This window comes from Mytilus edulis, chromosome 14 (assembly GCF_963676685.1).
Source record: "Mytilus edulis chromosome 14, xbMytEdul2.2, whole genome shotgun sequence".
Classification (NCBI taxonomy): domain Eukaryota; kingdom Metazoa; phylum Mollusca; class Bivalvia; order Mytilida; family Mytilidae; genus Mytilus; species Mytilus edulis.
In genome coordinates, this window is record NC_092357.1 from 60410293 (window position 1) to 60431452 (window position 21160).

At 30.4% G+C, this 21160-nt stretch overlaps 1 protein-coding gene across 1 annotated transcript; it reads right to left on the minus strand.

Annotated features, from left to right (window-relative positions):
• Nucleotides 1-574: 574 nt before the first annotated feature.
• On the minus strand, nucleotides 575-19768 carry LOC139504351 (low-density lipoprotein receptor-related protein 5-like). The gene is made up of 6 exons (XM_071294424.1): nucleotides 19705-19768; nucleotides 18723-18894; nucleotides 17542-17757; nucleotides 16370-16482; nucleotides 15568-15842; nucleotides 575-673 (listed from the first exon to the last, which is right to left on the minus strand). Exons 1-6 carry the CDS (start codon nucleotides 19766-19768, stop codon nucleotides 575-577), a joined length of 939 nt encoding a protein of 312 aa, XP_071150525.1.
• Between the last annotated feature and the right edge of the window lie 1392 nt (nucleotides 19769-21160).

Below are 21160 nucleotides of genomic sequence, written 5' to 3' on the forward strand. Positions count from 1 at the left end.
AAAATTATATGTAGCAGTTAAATGGAATGTTAGCTGCAGTCGATACTAACATTCGATAGTGTTTATCGACTTACTCACAATATATCTGTAATATGTTTAAAAAGTCGGGGCATTAACTGAAAGTCAGATGAACTCTACAACAAAGACATATACGCAAATTTCTTCTGGTATTTTAGATACGCACTTGACCAACCTTGTTAATTGATTCGTAAAGTGAGTTCGAGGTAATAAAACCCTGTCTGACTGAAATATTTGTTTTGATAATAAGCCATAATTTCCACAACAAAAACAACGCAAGAGGTATTTGGTAGTTGCACAAGCATGAAATGAGGTCAAGGACACATCGTAACTTATCGCATATCTATACAAGTAATGAGGAATCTAGGTCAACTATCCCCCGACATAACAACTAATTTTTGTTTATTACCTGCAAGTGTTTGTACATGTACACTACATCGTAGCTATACCGAATATCTTCTTTGTACAACTGGGAGATTTATATAGCTAAAAAAACTTCAAGCATAAACATAAAAGAACATATCAATAATAGTTCATGTTAGTAAACTATTGCCAACTATTCTCTGGTAATACCAGCACTGTCATCGGCCCTTGGTTGTACACTCACATTTTTACTACAAAGTTTACCACTGTGTAAACTAAACCATGTAAAGTTCTAGACAAATGGAATTGAATTTATAACACTGGAGTAGAGACGAAATATCCACAAGTATATCCTATTTGCCATGAATATGAGAACTCAGCACAGATAACAGTTTTCTGATAGTCTACGCAATACGCACGTTCTATTTACAAAAGGCGCATACAAAATTATCATTATCAATATGTAAGAATATGTAATGCGCGATGGTTCCAAAATACGGATAATGCAACATAAAACCTTATCCAATAGTGTAGGCAAGAAGAGGGGCACAATTCGTTCCCATTGGAATACCAACAGTCTGTTGAAAAACACGTCGTCCGAACGTAACAAATATGTTGTCAATCCGGAAATAAAGCATCTAGATAATCATGATAATGTCAGTTTCAGAGAATTTCTTGTTTAAATCAGAGTGATTTTTTACAAAGTAGGATTTACCCCTACCTAAGACAAGATACTTGTATCTACGTTGGCCATTCCTTTTTTTATGAAACAAAGCAGTACCAACTCTTTCCATGTGTCTTTTAGTTTAAGAATGTGGAATATTTTTGATAAGTGTAGAAAGGTTAAATGTTTTAATACTATGGCAAGATGAAAGAGAGTTAGATTGTATGTACTCTAAAAGATCTTTGTATTTTTTTAGTATCCCCATCTGATTCACGCCATCTCTAGGAATAGGCAGTTTCACAATATCTTTAAAGCCCGTCTTTGATTACTTATAAAATAGATGTTAATAATTAAGAAAGAGGTTTCGTTGAGCACTTGGAAGACCCAGAAATATACCGTTGTTTGTAAGGACACTTAGGTACTTTATGTATCAAATACAGTAATGGAAGATCAAGTTTTTTAAATTAAGTTGAAATTCCAAAGGAACATAGAATAGACCTATGTTTATCCATGATTTCCTCTTTGGGAAGTGTCGTGAGGGTATATGTTGAGTTACGAAGTGAATTGTCAATACCTAATTCGTTTATCAAGCAGTTAATGTAATGACTTTTGCACACAAAAAAAGATGTTGTTTGCAGCATTATTTGCGGGGACAACAACATATTTGTCATGGAGGTTGGATAAGTGATTTGCAACATTTGGGTCTTTAAATTTTGACGCAGCAAGGGCAATGATAGACCCATTCAGTTTCTTAATTATGATTTGTATCAACGACCTAACAGCCTTGGTGATAATCAGACTTGGGGTAATTGTAATTGTAATCGTTAATCAGCTGTAATTGATTACAATTTTTCAAGTAATCAATGTAATCATTAATCAGCCCAAAATCTGATCACATGTAATTTAATTTTATCAATTACTTTTCAAAATACCCTGTAATCCTGATTACTTTGGGATTACATTCTGATTACAATGAAAAAATTTTAAACTGTGTTTATGTTCAATAAATGAACCTTTTTGTTATTCTTATCTAAGAAATATTTAACAACTTTAAATAATTTGGCTTACTTTATAAATCATGTTAATTGATTTGTATACTTCAGTAAAAAAGTAACTGGTACATTATTGAAAAGTCATCATTAGCCTAAGAAGAGACATTATACAATTATATATCTCTGGCCTTAGTGAAAGACATTGTGCGTGTATTCATAATTTAAAGATGTACATTTATATATATATTTGATAATATTGAACTGTAATATTTTAAAAGTAATACTTTTCTTTAACTCTGAATTATAATCTTTTGTTAATATTGTGATTTTGTCAATTTTGAAATGACAGGTAAGAAACCAATTAAGGTTTGTTTTTATTGCAATTACCTATTTAGTATAGCTGTATGACAATGCATGTGATAAAGAGATTAATCAAACATGTTGAAATGTATCTAATTAGCACAAACTAATTTAAAAGTTGGACAAATATTTTGTTTAAAAATAAGCAAATTTTTCTATGTATTTGGACTGGACATGTAAAATGCAATGATTTTAGTACTTGTTCATGTTAACAATTTCATTACACAATAATATTAAAATTTTAATTGTTTTTAACTGATAACTTTATTTCATCCATATTTTAACTACCTCAAACAGCGCCTTGAAATACATTATATACAGTCTGGAAGAGGTCAGAAGGTAAACAGCAAACTCTTTATAAAGTTTTTTTCAATAAAAGTAAAAAACAAGCATAGATCAATGATGATAAAGTGTAATGGGTCATAATCAGTGACACAATGTTCATCTATGAATGTAGTGAACTTTTTTGGTTTATTAAATAGATGAAGTTTAAAGTCATCATTTTATAATATATCAAACAAAATCGATTCTGAAAATGCGCAAGATACATTAAACATTTATTCATTCACATCATACAAAATGTTTTTTTTTTTAAATTCATTGTAATCAGATGTAATCATGATTACTTTGCCAATGTAATCATTAATTTAATCAGACCCCTTCAGAAATGATCATTAAATTTATTTAATCGTTCAAATGACAAAGTAATTGTAATTTAATCAATTACATTGAAAGTAATCGGACCCATCTCTGGTGATAATTTTGTACATCGAAGTCATAATTAATTAGAAATTTAGAATAATTGAAAAAAATCTGTTGAAACGTTTTTTCATCTCTAATAATATGAATATTGAAGGATCAGGGAGGTCTAGTCATCGTCATGTACCATTTTACCAGACTGTTTGACCGTCGTTTTGCTGAAAAGTGTATATTACAATTCGTTTTCTCAATACAAACTTTTATTTATTTATTTTTTAATGTCTCTAGAGTGATCGTATGTTTTTTTTATAAATATATATAGATATATAAATATCATTTTTACAAGTACATCTTTAGTTGCATTTTTTTCGAAAGATAATATGCAATTGACATAAGGGTTTTAATTTGCAACAGGTTGAAAGGGTAAAGAAATATTTTGTACATAAAATTGAGAATGGAAATGGGAAATGTGTCAAAGAGACAACAACCCGACCATAGAAAAAACAACAGCAGAAGGTCACCAACAGGTCTTCAATGTAGCGAGACATTCCCGCACCCGGAGGCGTCCTTCAGCTGGCCCCAAAACAAATATATACTAGTTCAGTGATAATGAACGCCATAATAATTTCCGAATTGTACACAAGAAACTAAAATTTAACCTCTTAATAATCTCTTTTAACCCGATTTATTTATGATTATCATATGTTTATCATTATCGAATGCTATATACTACAACAAAGCATAAGTAAATACCTGTACTACATCAGGAATATGGCATTTAGAAGTTTTATAAATTGATTACTAATACTCAAACAGACATTGTGTACAACTTGAGCATAAAGTATAGTATACAAAATAAGACATTGATCAATAAAGATGACAAAAAAAAAACCGCAAACATTTTATCACTACGGACATGACAGTTGTCATCCATTCGTTTGAGCTATTGAATTTGCTATTTGCCTATGACGTTCCTTTTTAGAATTTTCCTCGGCGTTTGGTATTGTTGTGATTTAACTTTTTGCTCGCTGCCGGTTGGAGATTGATATCGAATGAAAAAAAAAGTCCGCTAACTTCTTATACACAGATAACAGTCTTTTAAAAGCGTACACAACATGCGCATTTGGTCTTAACAAAAAAGATGTGTTAAAATCTCATCAAAATTAACATGCAATTTTTTTGTTAAGCTAGATGCTTATTTCGTCTACATCAGACACATTAGAAATGCTCGGATCAATACAGTTAGGATGTCAAATCTTAGAGAAGTGTAAGATAATTATATACTGAATTACACAACGGTTACCAAATATAGATAAAGCAATCTAAAATCTTTTAATTTCAAGATATTAAAGATTTTGTTAACAATACGTTTACTAAAAAAAGGAACTTTATTTATGATATTTTATGTTGAACCAAAAATGTGGAGCAACGGTACGGTTTTGTAATACCGACTTGAAGAACATTTTCCAACAAAGGTATCAACACAGTGGCTGTGAGAACACATCACATATACATTTATGTACCAAGTTTCTAAAGTGTAATGACATACATATATACGCACAATTCGTCTATAATTATCTGCCAAGTGTCGCTTCAATCAAAACAGTTTGTAATACAAATCAAACACAAAATTGTAGAATAGTGTGTCTGAGGACACAAATCACCACGCTTAAGATTTTTCAAATCAAAAAGGATACCTCTAAAGTGGTTAATGACTCCCTGTTCGAATGCAATGCAACTCTATATGTGCGTTGTGGTTCTAAACATTGTGCCTGAATTTCATACTATTAACTTAAAGCAAACTTTTCTTAGAGTGCGGCAGCATTTTCCAAGTTGAAACAAGAGGCAAAACTCTAAAACAGTAAGTGACTAACTGACCAAATTCGTACATGGTCTGCGATATATATGGTATACAGCATTGTTTATGGGTTTCATAAAATATAGATGAAGAAAACTTAAATTAAAGTGTAGAAAACGAATATGGGAACGACGGAAGGAGGGACAGAAGGACAGACGGTCATTGTTATCACATTTGCTTAGCGATAGAGGCGTACAGCTTTGTCAATGAATATATTTATATATGTTCGTAATAATACATTCCTTTCAGTGTAGGAATGCAAAGAATTAACAATGCTGTCTGTACATTGTATACATAATACACAGTCCTATCTCATATTTTCTAGCTATAAGGTAAAAGAACTAGAATTTAAAACTTCAAAGGAAATCCAAAACGGAGAACCCTTTGATAGATGTCAATTTGAAAAGGTCGAATAAATCAATCGTATGGAAGAGCGACATGTGTCTTAAACGAGTTTTTTTAGGGCACTCATATATTAAAAGTGGCCTGTTTAGTTGTTCAAATTGTTTAACTTTTCATTTTAATGAATCAAAACAAAACAAAAATCAACTAAGTAATTTAAAATGCTTGTTTTATTCTAATGAAAAAGGCTAACAAAGTTAGGGATTACATTATTGACGTTATTAATGACAAAATTTGTCGTAGTGAAATTGTAAAAAATATCCTTTACCATTAAAAAACTGTCTCATGAATATAAGTAAATATTTTCTTAAAATAGTTTACATCATACTTGCAAGCTTATATGTTCAATGTAAATATATATACTCGGGTACTATTCGCCAATATTCATGCAATGACTCTATTCAACACCGATAACCTTGATGCGATAATAAGAACAGCTGCTTTGATTGAACATTTATAGTAAGGAAACAAAGTGTACTTTATATGATTTTTTCTTACACTCACCTGACATAAGGGAACAACAATCAATACTGCAAACATCACTTATATATTATCTTAAATATAAACATCTACATACAAATTATACTTACCATAAATACACCAAACTGTGCTGATGAATAAGTGCATGAACAACCAAGGGTTATTTGACATCATGTTGTTTTAATGATGACCGCGACTTTGATGAACACTAAATCTTTAAACAAAATAAAAGTTAGAAAGGAATGTTAATTGGTCTATATTTTATGTAGACTGCAAATGCTACACTAGAAAACAATTTTATCGCTCATATTTTTTTTTTATTTAAACAAAATGGCGTTTGAAAAATCTGGTGGTAGATTTATCAACTTATGTTAAATATTGTTCTGTGAGTATTCAAGATAAACTTAAAAGAACTGTAATGAAATGAATTTTATAGTTTGATCAGATGTTGTTATGTTTCACAACTGTCCCATACTTAAATATACAGTTAAATATAAACAAAATCTAAGTAATTTACATTCTACCTTCTACGTTGGTTGTTTCAACAATGGCCGACAATTTCACTGATAAGTTATTCAATAAAATTTATATTTATGTATTTAAAGTAATGATCTTTTCAACTCGAGTATATGTTTTAAAGATCAAAGGCTTTGATCTTTTTTAACAACTAAAAGGGATTTCAAAAGTAAATAATATTTCAAATACGTTCCGTGACTGGAAAATAACTGATAAATACGTTTTAAATTCAGGACGAATTGACATTTGAACATAAGTCCTGCATTAGTTATTGCAAAACAAGTACAATTGACAAGTATTCTTGTTATCCCTTTGTTGTTTTTTTTTTTTTGTTTTTTTTTTCTAAATCTTAAGGGATAAAAAAATGTCCATGAAGTGTAAAAACAGACCGTATTTTCCGTGATTTTGAATGATATTAGGTTTAAACAATTTTTGACGTTTACACTTTCGCTAGGAATTACCAAAAAAACATGTAATCTGTAATTTAAATTTTAAAGTAAAAATGACGTGTAAAAAGTTGTGTTAGTAGTCTCTCAAAATACTAACGTGTTTCCATTTGAATCAAACGGTATCGCAAATAAAAATTATATATTTTATATGTTGATACATCGGTGTTTACCTCTCAACTCTTGTCATTAAGATTACTGGTTACTTAATTTATACCTACGCAAAGTACGGCAGACACGTTACGTATGAATTATTACCTCGATTTTGTTTTTGTCCCGGATTTATGAGTTTGAACAGCGGTATACTACTGTTGCCTTTATTTGTTTATTAATTGTAAACACTAGTTTATGTGGCTCGTTTGATTTATAATTCAATAAAAGAATTACGAAATTCAATTCAATATTTGTTAAAGGATTATTTACCACGTCTCTTTAATTAATGATATATTATCTAAAAGCGATTTTGAACTTGTTCTCAATTGTACTACAATTAAAGTCAAATTATTTCTGCTTACAAAAGCATGAAATAATGTCACTAATATGTTTATCATCTATGCTCTCAATTCATTGCTATTCATTTGGTAGTACAGGAAAACTAACATTTCAGAGTTTTATATGCTACTCATATAGATAACATTACAAGATTAAATACTAAATGTTATTGACGTATACAACAACTTTGTTGTTTCTAGTCCAGTTTACACATTAACCACTCTAGACAAACTTGATTTACTCTTTTAAAGGAGGGGCGAAAAATACCTAAAAGGGACCTTTAAACTCATAATTTGTAAATGAACTTACAACATTAAGGCTTAAAAAGAAAAAAAGACTAACAGAAAAATTATGATACAAAAATTAAACGTAGAAAACAAAAGACTTAGCAACACGAACCCCACCAAAAGACGGAGTTGATCTCAAGTACTCCGGAAGAATAAGCAAATCCTCCTTCGATAGTGGCATCTGTCGTGTTACTCATGTTAGGATAAATCTGTAGGTCATATTCATGAAGAGGGGACGGTATAACAGTTACGAAAATAAGAACATATTCGCCATATTCATATGTGAAACGGATATTCTATAACAGTGTAATGTCGTCCGTAAACATTATGAAGGGATTTTGAATTCACCATTCGGAACTATGGTTGACTAGTATATTTGTGAGCAATAATCCTATATCAAGGAAATAACTCAAATTATTCATGCAATTGTGTTGCATTTGAAATATTGTTCTTTATTGAGAAACGAGACGGATCATTTCAACAAAATAGCTTTGCGGCATAAATGATACAAACAAACAGTATTAAAAAAAATTTCACTAACCAAATAAATCATCACAGCTAAACTTACAAGCCAGATAGCTATACAGATAGTCAAGACAGATAAAACTAAACGGATGAATACTCATGACTTAAAAATCGGCACCTACAAAGCACAGACTGAACAAAATATTGATACAATAACTGGAAAGTCACAATACAGATATACTTATACTATACTTAAAAAACAATGATAAAGATAATACGAACAGAAGAGACATGCTAAACGTATATATATTGATACGACAAACAAAACAAATTATAATGCTATGCACACAAAAAGCATGCCAAATGAAAATAGAAAAAGGCATACATCGGGATAAACTCATTACCATGATTACGAAAATATCAAAAATGTTGGAATTTCAGAACAAGAATATCACCTAGTAAACTAACACATGTAACAGGTAATATGTAGTGGCATCTTGAGGTTGTAATAACTATGTATTGTAATGATATATGTTGAACCAAAGAAGCTAGTGCCTATCCCTATGCATGTTTATATCATTATTCGATTTTCAATTATAAGCCTGTAAAAGGAGTTGATTTTATGATGTATCTAAGTGAGTAAATACAAATGCTGAGAGATTAGTGGGTCTAAAAATAAAGTGATAAAATGTTCATAAATTCAAAATACAAGAAAGATGTGCAATCTTAAATGTTAGCAGTTAGGTATGGAACTAACAACTTGTGGGTTACTTCTTTTGGTTGAAATAACTATGTTTAACCTTGGGACACCGTACCAGGGAATATTTCTTGGTTTGATAAATGGAGAAATACTCAAACACACGAGGAACTTCGTGTATTTACCAACATTTCTTGAAAATTTAACGCTTCGATATTACGCATATTAATCGAGTTGAGAATGGAATATACTTGTCTAGCAACAAAACGTATTGAAGCTTAATAAAACAGTGATTAGTACTATATTTAGTATTTTCAACTTACCTGATTTCTCTTTCAATAATGATTTTACAAAAAAGTTATCACTACTTAAAGTTCAAATGACTTCCAATGATAACACTGCTCATTGATTGACTTAAATAAGGTTTAAACAATATCGATTATAGCATATGTGATAAGCTACTACGTAATAGTTTACAAAATATATATAAGTATAACTTATAACTTTTGAATAAGTAAAAATGAACCAAAGTGTTTCAAACCAGAAAACACGATTTTGGTATTGGAAAAGTGAATTATCTTTCTTATACAAAGTTCAAATAATATCTTTTATTGTCTAAAATGTTGTTCACGTCGAAATCATATTATATCAAATTCAAAAATAGGGACAAAAGATACCAAAGGAACAGTCAAACTCATAAATCTAAAATAAACTGACAACGCCAAGGCTAAAACTGAAAAAAAGACAAACAGACAAACAATAGTACACATGACACAACATAGAAAACAAAAGAATAAACAACACGAACCCCACCAACAACTAGGGGTTATCTCATGTGCTGCGGAAGGGTAAACAGATCCTGCTCAACATGTGGCAGACCTCGTGTTGCTTATGTTATAACAAATCCGATAAATAGTCTAATTCGGTAGGTCACATTCATGAACGGGAAGAGAATTGTAGTTACGACGTAAGGAACATATACTTAGTTACGGGTAAATGTAAACAAATATTGAGTTCCTGAATTTAATCACTTTGTACAAAAATAACACATTTAAAGATTACATAGACAGATACATTGCAATGTATGATGCTTTTTTACAACTTTATGACGTCACAAAATAAGTAATATTACTACATTTTAACTTCATGAGATAATACAACGATGTTCTACAGTTTTGAAAAGTTTTTTTTCAGTTTAACATAATCAATATAATAAAATATGGAAGTCATACAGTTTAGCGAATATTTTATATACGATAATCAAGTCAAATATATAACCTTACGAGTGCAAATCATGGATTTTAAACATAAAATAATGTTATAAAAACAACTATGACTTTTATATTGTGCTGTAAGATATCAATTATTCATGATATTTTAAATGAAAAAAAAATCACATTCGTAAAAAAAGTAGGGTTAAAAATAAGATCAATGTATAATACCATAAAGAATGAACCTTTAGTTAGCGTTTAACGTGGTTTAAACGGCTAAGTATTGAAGCAAGCATGCACAGTACATATAACTAACGCGCACACAACATAAGTACAGCCAGCAATCGTAATTGATAAATTGCGTTGTAGTGTAGTATTCAAATCTTTCAAATATATTTTTGAAAAACAATATGACTTGGAGAAAAACTATTACTTTTACTTTACATTCGTTGCATTCACATAGACTTTGATTAGAAAGTCGTACCAAATTTACGTGACTCCTTTGGTATAGTTGTTTCGATAATAGTTCTATATGCTCATTTTAAAACATTGCTGCAGATGTTAAAATAAAAAAAAAACAATCAATGGAAAGCATTCATTTACACAAGCTTCAATTTGATGATTGCATGTGTTTGACAAAATTTACGAATGCTTCGTTACTAACACTTTGGTACAGAAATTTACAACAAGGGCAACATGATTCAATTCAAATTGAATAAACAACACGAGATAAGGATAATTAAACCTATTTCAAATTCGGTTTTTCATCGTTTTGTAAACTACGTTTCATTTCAATAAAACGATTTTACGAGAACCATTTGAATGCTGTTATAATTTTCATTAAATTTGTATGAAAAGGAAAACATTGTCTTCCCTTCGTGTAGACAAAACGGTGATGTTATTGTCATTGGAACATATGCTTATGATGATTTCAAATAATGAACCAGCAGCTAACTACAATTTAGATATAAAAACACTACTGAAAAAATACGTTGAAATTGAATATTCTTTAACCTTTTATTTTTTATTTAATTGGAATTGGAGTTGGCATTTCAACAACTTTTAGCGGAAGAAATGATGCTATATAAGAAAAAAATGCACAGATAGCATATTCACCGTTGTACTGTTTATGTGGTATCGGGAAAAACGTTATCCGCGAATTTGAAATAAACGACAAATAGGAACATTGTGTATTAATTTAAAATTTAAAGGATAATAGTTGTCATTGCCTTACAAAACAAGTTTACCGCTATGTCTGCATTTTCGTTTTCAAACATTAGAACTTTCGATGCTAAAATTCAAAATTCAATTAAGTGGTTCGAAATTTCTGCAGAGAAACCGTACTACATTTTATATTTTATCATATTTACAGATGTTTTTCCGAAATAGTAATAAGAAGATGTTATACGAATCTAAACTTTTCTGGAGACAAAAGAGACATTTTAAAATACAAAAACCGTAGTTTGCTGTAGTTGACACTGCTTTTGACTAAAACAAAATGTGCACAATGAGAATATCGTTACAAGTAAACAATTGTAGTATCCAGCAGTTATGTAGGCCTCCATTTCAGATGGTTGATTGATGCCGCAATTATGTAGGCTGTATTCTGAAAGAAAAATAATCGAATGATAGAAATACGTATAATTTTCCTTTGATAAAATTACTGTTACAAATCAAACATTGTTTTCCTCTGTAAGCTAAACACATCTAAATAGTATATTATGTTTTAACGACTGAACTATATTATATAAGTTTGAGTCAGATAGATGTAACGGAGGCGCTTTTCGGGTAATAATGTCTTTAGTCTTTCGCATTGTTTATTTGTGGGGTAAATTGATCTGACAAGTGTAGTTGATTTTTACAGTTAATTAGTATGACGTGCAATAATGCAAGCCACTCTTCCATGTTACTAGAGGGTTGGGATTCGTTCAATATTTCATACTCCACTGTATATCTATACATACCAAGTCTGGAGCATGAGGGCAGCGAATGACGTTTGCTGTTGTTTATTGTTTTTATTTTTCTCCTATTATTTAGTTGATGAATCAGGCTGTTGTTTTTCTCAAATAAATTGAATATCATGTTTGTTATATCTTGGTATACGGTATGTGGCTAACTCATTGTTTGAGGCTTGTCTTCGTTTACTCTTTTTAAATCATAACCCATTTATTTATTTTTCCGACGTAGTCGGTATAGTTTCGGTTTGTGCCCTTTGAACTCAAGGACGATTAACTATGGCAACGAAATACGCATGCTCGAAAATCCTTTCTGTGATTGGACAAAATGCTGTCATGGTGGGTGATTTTGTTTTGTTTGAAAAAACGTCTCGTTAATTATATCGTGATGGAAAGCAAGTGAAAAACTATAAATATTTGAACTAGATCTTACAAAGATTTATATTTGTATTAAAATAATTGTTTCTCCAATAGCTCTTTGCATCCGTGACAGCTGTTTATTCGGGACAATTATATAATTTTTAATGTAAACTTTGTTGTACGAACGTACACGACTTTAGAACGCACCTACGCATGTGAGATTTCCGCGGGATTTTGGTGAATGTAAACAGAAAGATACGAGGACCGAGAATACTGAACACAAACAGAGAAAACGTTTTTTAAATGGTATAGTTGTGCTTCTGAAGGTTATCGAAATGATAGTTTTAAACATATACTAAAATTTAAATACGTCGGATATCTTTTTTAAAGATAGTTCTTGTTTTCAGTATAAAGATATTAACGTCCATTTTTTCTAAATTCGTTCTTCTGGAGTATATGCTTTTCAATGAATAAGAACTAAACAAGCTTTACTATGCTTGGATATTGAGTTTATAACTGATAAAGTGTTTATAGCATACATACTAACTCCTTGAATGTATTATTTGTTTTTTGTTCCCGTCTTGTAAAATCAATTAAGTGATAAGGATTCCAATTAATAGTTGGAGAAATGTGGTCCATTGGCTTATCACTGCATTACCGTCAACGTATAGACAAAATTTAATCCTTGGATCTATGATAAGTTTATTATAGTGTTATGATATTGTAATTATTGTATTTATTTATGTTGGCCTAATTTGTGTTGTATGGCCTGATAGTTGTTTACCAAATAATCTTATAACTGTGCAGTTTATGAATGATTGGAACTTTCTAGAATGATCCTGATAAAAGATGCGTAATTTAAACTTCTACGTTATTTCAGAAACTTCCGTTGTAACTTTCCAGGATTTTCCACAATGTTCCATTATAGAGTGTTCCAGAATTTTCCATGACAACACTATATATACAGACACTAAAGTTAAACTCTCATAATTAAACTTGGACATAGACATTGATAGACATTAGTATTCACAGCATTTGGATTGACACTTTTATTCTACAAACAACATCATACTGGATTGTGACATTAGTAGTGAACGTAATATTCAAATTGGATTCCGAAAGATTTCCGGATACAGATAAAGATAACAGATTGGACTCATATTTTGACAGTTAAGTTAACAGTAATATTTGTGTAATACCTTTTGTAAACACTTGTATAATAAATCTTGTTAATTTTTATAATTGATTTGTGTCTTTTGTTGGCTACAATTTAAAGGCGATTTCTGGCCGTAACAATAGAGACACAAACACTTCATTTATATATTAACCAGTTAAACAAGTCCAAAAGTAAGACAAAATTAAGGAAAAGTGTTAGCAAAATATTTCATAAAAAGTGTCGTTGTAAATAGATATAGGAAGATGTGGTGTGAGTGCCTATGAGACAACTCTCCATCCAAATAACAATTTAAAAAAAGTAAACAATTATAGGTCAATGTACGGCCTTCAACACGGAGCCTTGGCTCACACTGAACAACAAGCTATAAAGGGCACCAAAATTACTAGTGTAAAACCTTTCAAACGGGAAAACCAACGATCTAATCTATATAAAATAAAAAAAATATATTTAAAATCTTTAAAAATGCTTGAAATTATCACAGTATGAAACAAAACTAGTTTGACTTGCTTATTGTTCTTACTGTGCCCTTCCGACTACCATCCTCGTTTCTACCTTGTCTTCTACTCGTAGATTTAATGTCATCAAACAGAAATTCCCAGCATGCATTTCTAAATTTGTATTTCTCCCTTTGCGATTTCAATATATATATATAAAATGTTTGTTGAGTCGACATAAAACTAGAATTTAAAACAAAATGTGCAAATTTAACATCTAACATATAACAATGATCAACACGTGTATTTATTCTTTTCAGTTGTGTTTACAATAATAAACATGTGTGTACAATTTTGAATGAAACACGGGTTTTGTACATTAGGATGTGAAGCCGATGTATTTATTACATGTAATACTTACAAACATGAATAGATAAAGAACGTACACTATTATCAAATTATTTAATCTGTACTAAGTCAGGAAAATGACCATTGTTATATTATTGTTCGTTTCTGTGTGTGTTATAGTGAGTGTTGTGTTTCTGTTATGTCGAAGTTCTTTTATATTTGATGTGTTTGCTCTGTTTTAGTTTGTAACCCGGATTTTTTTTTCTCAATCGATTTATGAATTTCGAACAGCGGTATACTATTGTTGTCTTTATTAAACGTTATAGGATAACTAAAATAGAAATAGTTGATGATTACATGACGAAAATTTTACTCAATCTATCACCTTGGTTGGACATTTTCATACATATAATTTAGTAAAACAAAGTGTAGTTTGGATTCTGTTCTTTAGACATTTCAATATTACCAACTTTTCATTGTACGCCTACGGTCACTCATTTGTCCATTCATCTGGTCATCATCATAGAACAAAATAAATAAAAATATACAACAGACCATATCAAAATTGTTCTTATTAATAAAAGTCGTTATTTTTGTTAATGTAACTAGAGTGATACTACCCGTGCATAGTTTGACAAAAACACAACCTTGACAGATGAAGTTTTGGTTGGCACAATAATGTACGAAATGTTCTAATTATTTTATATAGTATGTTATAACAAAAGAATTTCAATTTAGCAATCACTTGTCTTTAGACCATTTTATAACATCGAAAATGCATAAGTTAAAAAATCACATTTGAAAATGAATAAGAAGTAAACATAATAAATAAGCTGACATCGTTGGAATTAGTGAAGCATTCTAATAATGTAAAGCTTCAAAGCGTTGGTAAGTACACATTGTTATTATAAAATCATGTAATAAATCAAATATACACAATGCGATCTCTTACATTTCAAAAGGTTCTTTAACCAATTATGAATCAATTAAGGATGGTTTTCATGAATATGTTAAACATTTAAAAAGATAAGTATGAATTTCAAACAACAAACAACAACAGCAACTATTCATACAAATACAATAGCGCTGGTATAATAAATTCTGTTGTTACATAATAGAAAATAAAAGTTTAAGAGAGGCTATGTTTTTACAATATATAATTTGTCGATGTCTATCTTTTCCAAATTTCGTGCATATTTAATCGACTGCGTTTAAGTAACATTTTGTAAGGTTAATTATAACGCTATGTTTCGGGTTGTGATGATAACGATTTAATTATAATTGTAACAGGTAAAAAAACGTTCTTCAATAAAATAATTAATAAAGTGTATTTGCTTAATTACTGATATATTCCTACTTTTTAGTTTATAAAATAAAAGTCCATCAATCTGTACTTGTTCTGTATGGACAACAGTTGGCATTTTTCCGGACGATTTGTGTACTTTTAGAATGTTCTTATAACTTGTGTAGAAGATATAATCACCGCCGATGTCAATTTCCCGGTTGTAAAGTTTTACATATGTGCTCATCACTGTTTTGACATCCGATCCATTATTCAAAACAGATTTCAAGTCACCTGTGTCATATTCCATCCAATAAACTCGCTGATCAACGAAATCTGAAATAACAATCAAAAAAGATAAGGAACCTACATTGAAAAAGAATCAAATCCACTGCATTTCTACCAAACTGTGTGTTAATATTAACTTAAAGAATGGTGATACATTTTCCATATTAACGTTCAATTGTCAACTTTTAACAGCTCATCTGTTTTCATTATGTCGATACAATACGGTCACAACAACTGAGAATAGTTCAAATTATCTTTTAAAAAAATGAAAACAACACGTTCCTGTGTTGACATTAATATCAATGATATGGTAATTTTCATAAATTTCCTATAACAAAACTTTGAATTTTTCGAAGAATTTCTTATCCCAGGAATAGATGACCTGAGCCGTATTTGTCACAACATTTTGGAATTTTGGTCCTCAATGCTCTTCAATTTTGTACTTGTTTGGCTTAATAACTATTTTGATGTGAGCGTCACTGATGAGTCTCATGTAGACGAAACGCGCGTCTGGTGTATTAAATTACACCATTATTCCAACCTTTCTAAAGATAACCTTTCTAAAGATAACATACCGACTTGTATATCTATGAGTCGTGATGACAGATTAATGACTACCTGTCTTTCTGTTCCATCAAATGTTACCCTGAGCAATGCATTACTTGTTTCCGTACTATAATATATCCATCTATAATGTAGTTCATATAAATATTAAAAATATGTTTTTATATTGGTTTTTTTCGAAAAGCAGTTGTACTAAGTAAAAGAGTTTATACTTAATCAAAGGAAATCCAAATTATTTCTGTAGATTTTGTTTAATAGGGATCGACTTGGTTAAATAAAGGCAACAGAAGAATACCACTGTTCTAAAGTCATAAATCGATCGAGAAAAAACAAATTGAGGTTACAAACTAAAATCAATGGAAACACACGAACTATAAGTGGAAAAAAACGGAACAACAGAAACACTCAAGTGCAACAAAAAACTCAGACGGCAACGTACCCAACACACTAACAAATTTTAGAATAAAAAATGTCATTTTCCTGACTTGGTACAGGACACTCGAAGAAAAAAACGTAGGTTTGAACCTGGATTTTGTGGGTAGCCAAACCTAGCGATTTAAGGGCAATGTGAGACATAACACTAAAAAGGACAAAATTACATGCCAGGACTACAGTACAAATAGATACAAGAACATTCAGGACAGAGAAAAACACAAATAAACAATACAATAAAACATTTCGACATGCTAATAGTTATTAAAGGTACCAGACATATAATTTAATACAACAGACGCGCATTTCATCTACATTAGACTCATCATAAACGTTCAGCTTAAAATTGGTAAGAAAGTCAAACAATAAACTCATCATAGATACGAGAACTAAATTTTGTATTTACGCCAGATGCGTTTTTTATCTTCGAAAGACTCATCATTGACGCCCGAATCCAAAGAAGTAAATAAGTCAAAATAAAGTACGAAGTTTAAGAGCATTGAGGATCCGAATTCCAGTAAATAGTGACAGAGCATTTATTAACGGGAACCGCTGAGGTAATCCTAAAATGAACAGTCATGCAAAAGGAAAAAACATATTACCATCTGCGCAATAATCAAACGGAGTAAACATGTAACAGAAGACTGTTTGTGTGTAACTGTTTGTACAAAAGTTGGCTGATTTTAAATACATTATTAAAAAGAAATAATAAAAAAATATCCAAGAAGCTAGAGTAACAAAAGTGACATACCTATCATGTGTGTCTAATGCAAGTGCAATTGGTAGAGTTCCATTAACAATAGTGGTAACATCGGACCCATCTGATTTACATCTCACAACTCGTCCTAGCGTGTTCAATTCTGTCCAGTATAGATGACTGTTTCCTGAGTCAAACGCCACGTAATATGGTCTGTTTGTAGAGACAACGGTTTCAGAATTTACAGCTTGGTCATTTGGATAAGGAAATCTGTAAAAAGGATTATTTGAGGTGAAACTATTTAAATTAGTATCAACCTTTCATCATGCTACCGTAACTGTTTTTGTTGTTTTCCTTTTTCATAAATGCAGCTTTATCATGTTTATGTGTTTCATCTGTTTTTTGGTTTAAAGTATCTTTTTGTGGTCTGTATGCTAAAACATCTCTTTGTATAGCAGAATTATGCTTTGATATAAAGGAGATCTTTATCTTTTTACAATTATCTCTTTAAACATTTGTATCTGTTTTTCTAGTAAATCTAGTAGAAACATAGGTTTTTGTTTAATTTATATCTTCTCTATGAAACTTTTTTTTTTTTTTTTTGAAGCATGTAACATAGATTTTATGTTGGCAACATGTATTTGTTTTATATTTATAATACAAGTCTGAGAAAATACTAGCCACTGTGGATTCATTTATTTTCGTGGGTACCAATTTTCGTGAATTAAGGAATTAAGGAATACTTGTATGTTGGTGGATAGCTAATTTCGTGGTTTTGCCGAATTCTGCATACAAGTTGACAGACAACTTCTCATTCGTTGAACATATTATTTTATTATTTACCTGTACACACGAAATCCACGAAAATTGGTATCCAACGAACAATAATGAATCCACAGTATTACATAATGACAGCCTTAAATAGCTATCAAAGGTACCAGGGTTATAATTTAGTACGCCAGACGTGCGTTTCGTCTACATAAGACTCATCAGTAACGCTCATGTCAAATTATTTATAAAGCCAAACTAGTACAAAGTTGAAGAGCATTGAGGATCCAAAATTCCAAAAAGTTGTGCCAAATACGGCTAAGGTAATCTATGCCTGGAATAAAAAAATCCTTTGTTTTTCGAAAATTTCAAAGTTTTGTAAACAGGAAATTTATAAAAATGACCACATTATTGATATTCATGTTAAAAATTAACTTTATTCATTACTTATTGCTAATTTACGATACCTCACTATGGTATTCTCAGTAAGTCTTGAACTATACACATATCTTTCTTTCTCATCGTAAGCTAGGGAATAGGATTCTGTACTTTGATAAACTAGTTCCTTCACAACTAATGTATCCAGATCTATCTCTTGAATGTTATTCGCTGTGGTGAACAATAATTTTTCTTGTTTGCCTGCAGTTACAAAATATCAAAGAATAATAATTAAATAGTAATTTGCAACTAGTATTTACGACACTGAAAAAAGTGTCAACACATCAATACAGTGGTTGTTGGAACTTATAATGTTCCAGATTTGCAATGTATTACACCTGACGTTTATAGACGATTCGGTGGCGCTTCAATCAAATTAGTTTGTAGGAGTCATGAATTACGAAGCTGTTATTATAGACGTCGTTAGTGGCATACTTTTGCGTGTAACAGCTGTTTACTTATGTATGAATATTTTCCATTGTAGAACGTAAATCGAACTTGAAAGCTCGTGCAATATCATAAATATACTCGGGACAATGTTTACCGAAATTCTTGCAATAACTTGGTATTATCCGAATATATATAATCTTGGAAGGATAATAAGAACACCTGTGGTCCATAAAACAAAGTTTACGTAAAATATGTTCAATCTTTAAGGTTTTAATTGGAATGAAGATATTTCTTGACAAAGTAGAACACTACCTATTGCATCCTTTATTTATTATCAGTTATATATATATATATAATTATCGCTATTTTGAGCATTTTTCCCTTGATCTTTTTTTGTGATAATTTTTCATATCATGCTACTCACTTGAGATGGAAAATTATTGCTAAAAACTAAGGAGGCACGTGGCGTTGCTAATGAAATTGACATAAAATTGACAACGTCGTCATAGGTAAAATAGCGATCAACAGATTATCAGTGGTCATCTCAACTCGATTGCTTTTCTCGCGAGAAAAACAATCTCGTTGAGATGATCAACGATAATCTTTAATTATTATACTTACAATAAACACAACATACTGCGACAACTGATACTTGCATGTAAAGCCAAGGCTGAGTTAATCTCATGTTGCTGCAAAACTACTTAAAAATATAAAAAAGAGAGAAAATAACTTTTAACTTGTTCTCTTACTTCTATTGATTGTTTTTGTTCAATGGAGTTTTAATGGGGTTAATAATATTTACTTTCATTTTACATGTTTTAATAGAAAAATTATATGAAAGTTAATGCATTTGACTGTCAAAAACTCTATGAACGTGTTAAATGAATTATTATCCTTTCTATCTGTTTTGTTTTTTCGACTCTGTACTATACACATCAACACACAAGCAAAATCAAATGATCCTTTGAAAATATCTGGTTGCAAATTATTAAGCAACTAGTATTAAGTACCAAAAAAGGATATATACTAGATTTTATACGTAATAGAATAGTGATGAACTAAAAATGTGAATTTTCTTCTTGACATCTATGTTAATTTTGGCAAAACAGTATATCGATAGTTTTTATGTATTTTAATAGACGGTAATTGCACCCCTTTTATAGCAGACTAAATTGTCCTTTAATCGGGTTGTTGTCTCTTTGACATTTTACCCGATCTTAACTTTATTTCTTATATTGTTATGCAACATACATGTCATAGCTATATATACATTAATGGCAGACATCGGTATAGATCTGTCTAGATTATATATAATTGGTCATTTAAAAAATACTGCCGTTACACTTTTGCTTTTAATTTTCTGTTTTACTGCTAACTTTTACCTACATGAACTTATTTTTCGGTAAATCTAATACAAGCAAACATTCTTCCTTTTTGTATTCGGATATTTTAGTATCTTTCGACATAATAACCAAGCTAACATATAAAAGTAACTGGATAACCGCATTAAATTATCAATGACGCCTGAACAAATTGACTTTTGAAAAACCGACAATATCGTTAAAAGTCAATCTTGAAGACAAACATGACATGTGAAAATGAAAAATACTTATGAATTAAAAAAAAAACCAGAGATGCCATCAATGTCAACAATCCTGCATCAAATATAGTAGTAAGGTAGTTTTACCAAAAAAAATACAATTCCATATATAGCCAGTTCAAGAAGTATTTTTAACTACCTTGGGGGATATTTGGGACGATTTAAAAATACCTTTGCTAACCGGAAAGCGATACAACTTGTATGGACGTTACGTCGTAGTACGATTAACACGGAAGGAAAACTACAAAAGATTAATCGCTCACACAGAAAGTGTCATTGAATAAAAAAACAATCACTGTTTTCAATAGAAAGGAAGAAATTCATTAGAATTCATGTTTGTCCTTTTTTTTCAATTGTATTACTAGCCATTGACGGAATACAGGGATATTATTCTTTAAGTCATTTATTATCAGATTGAACACTTTTTGATAAAGGCTATTGATGTGTTAACCAGGGTAATTAACAAACAAAATGAAT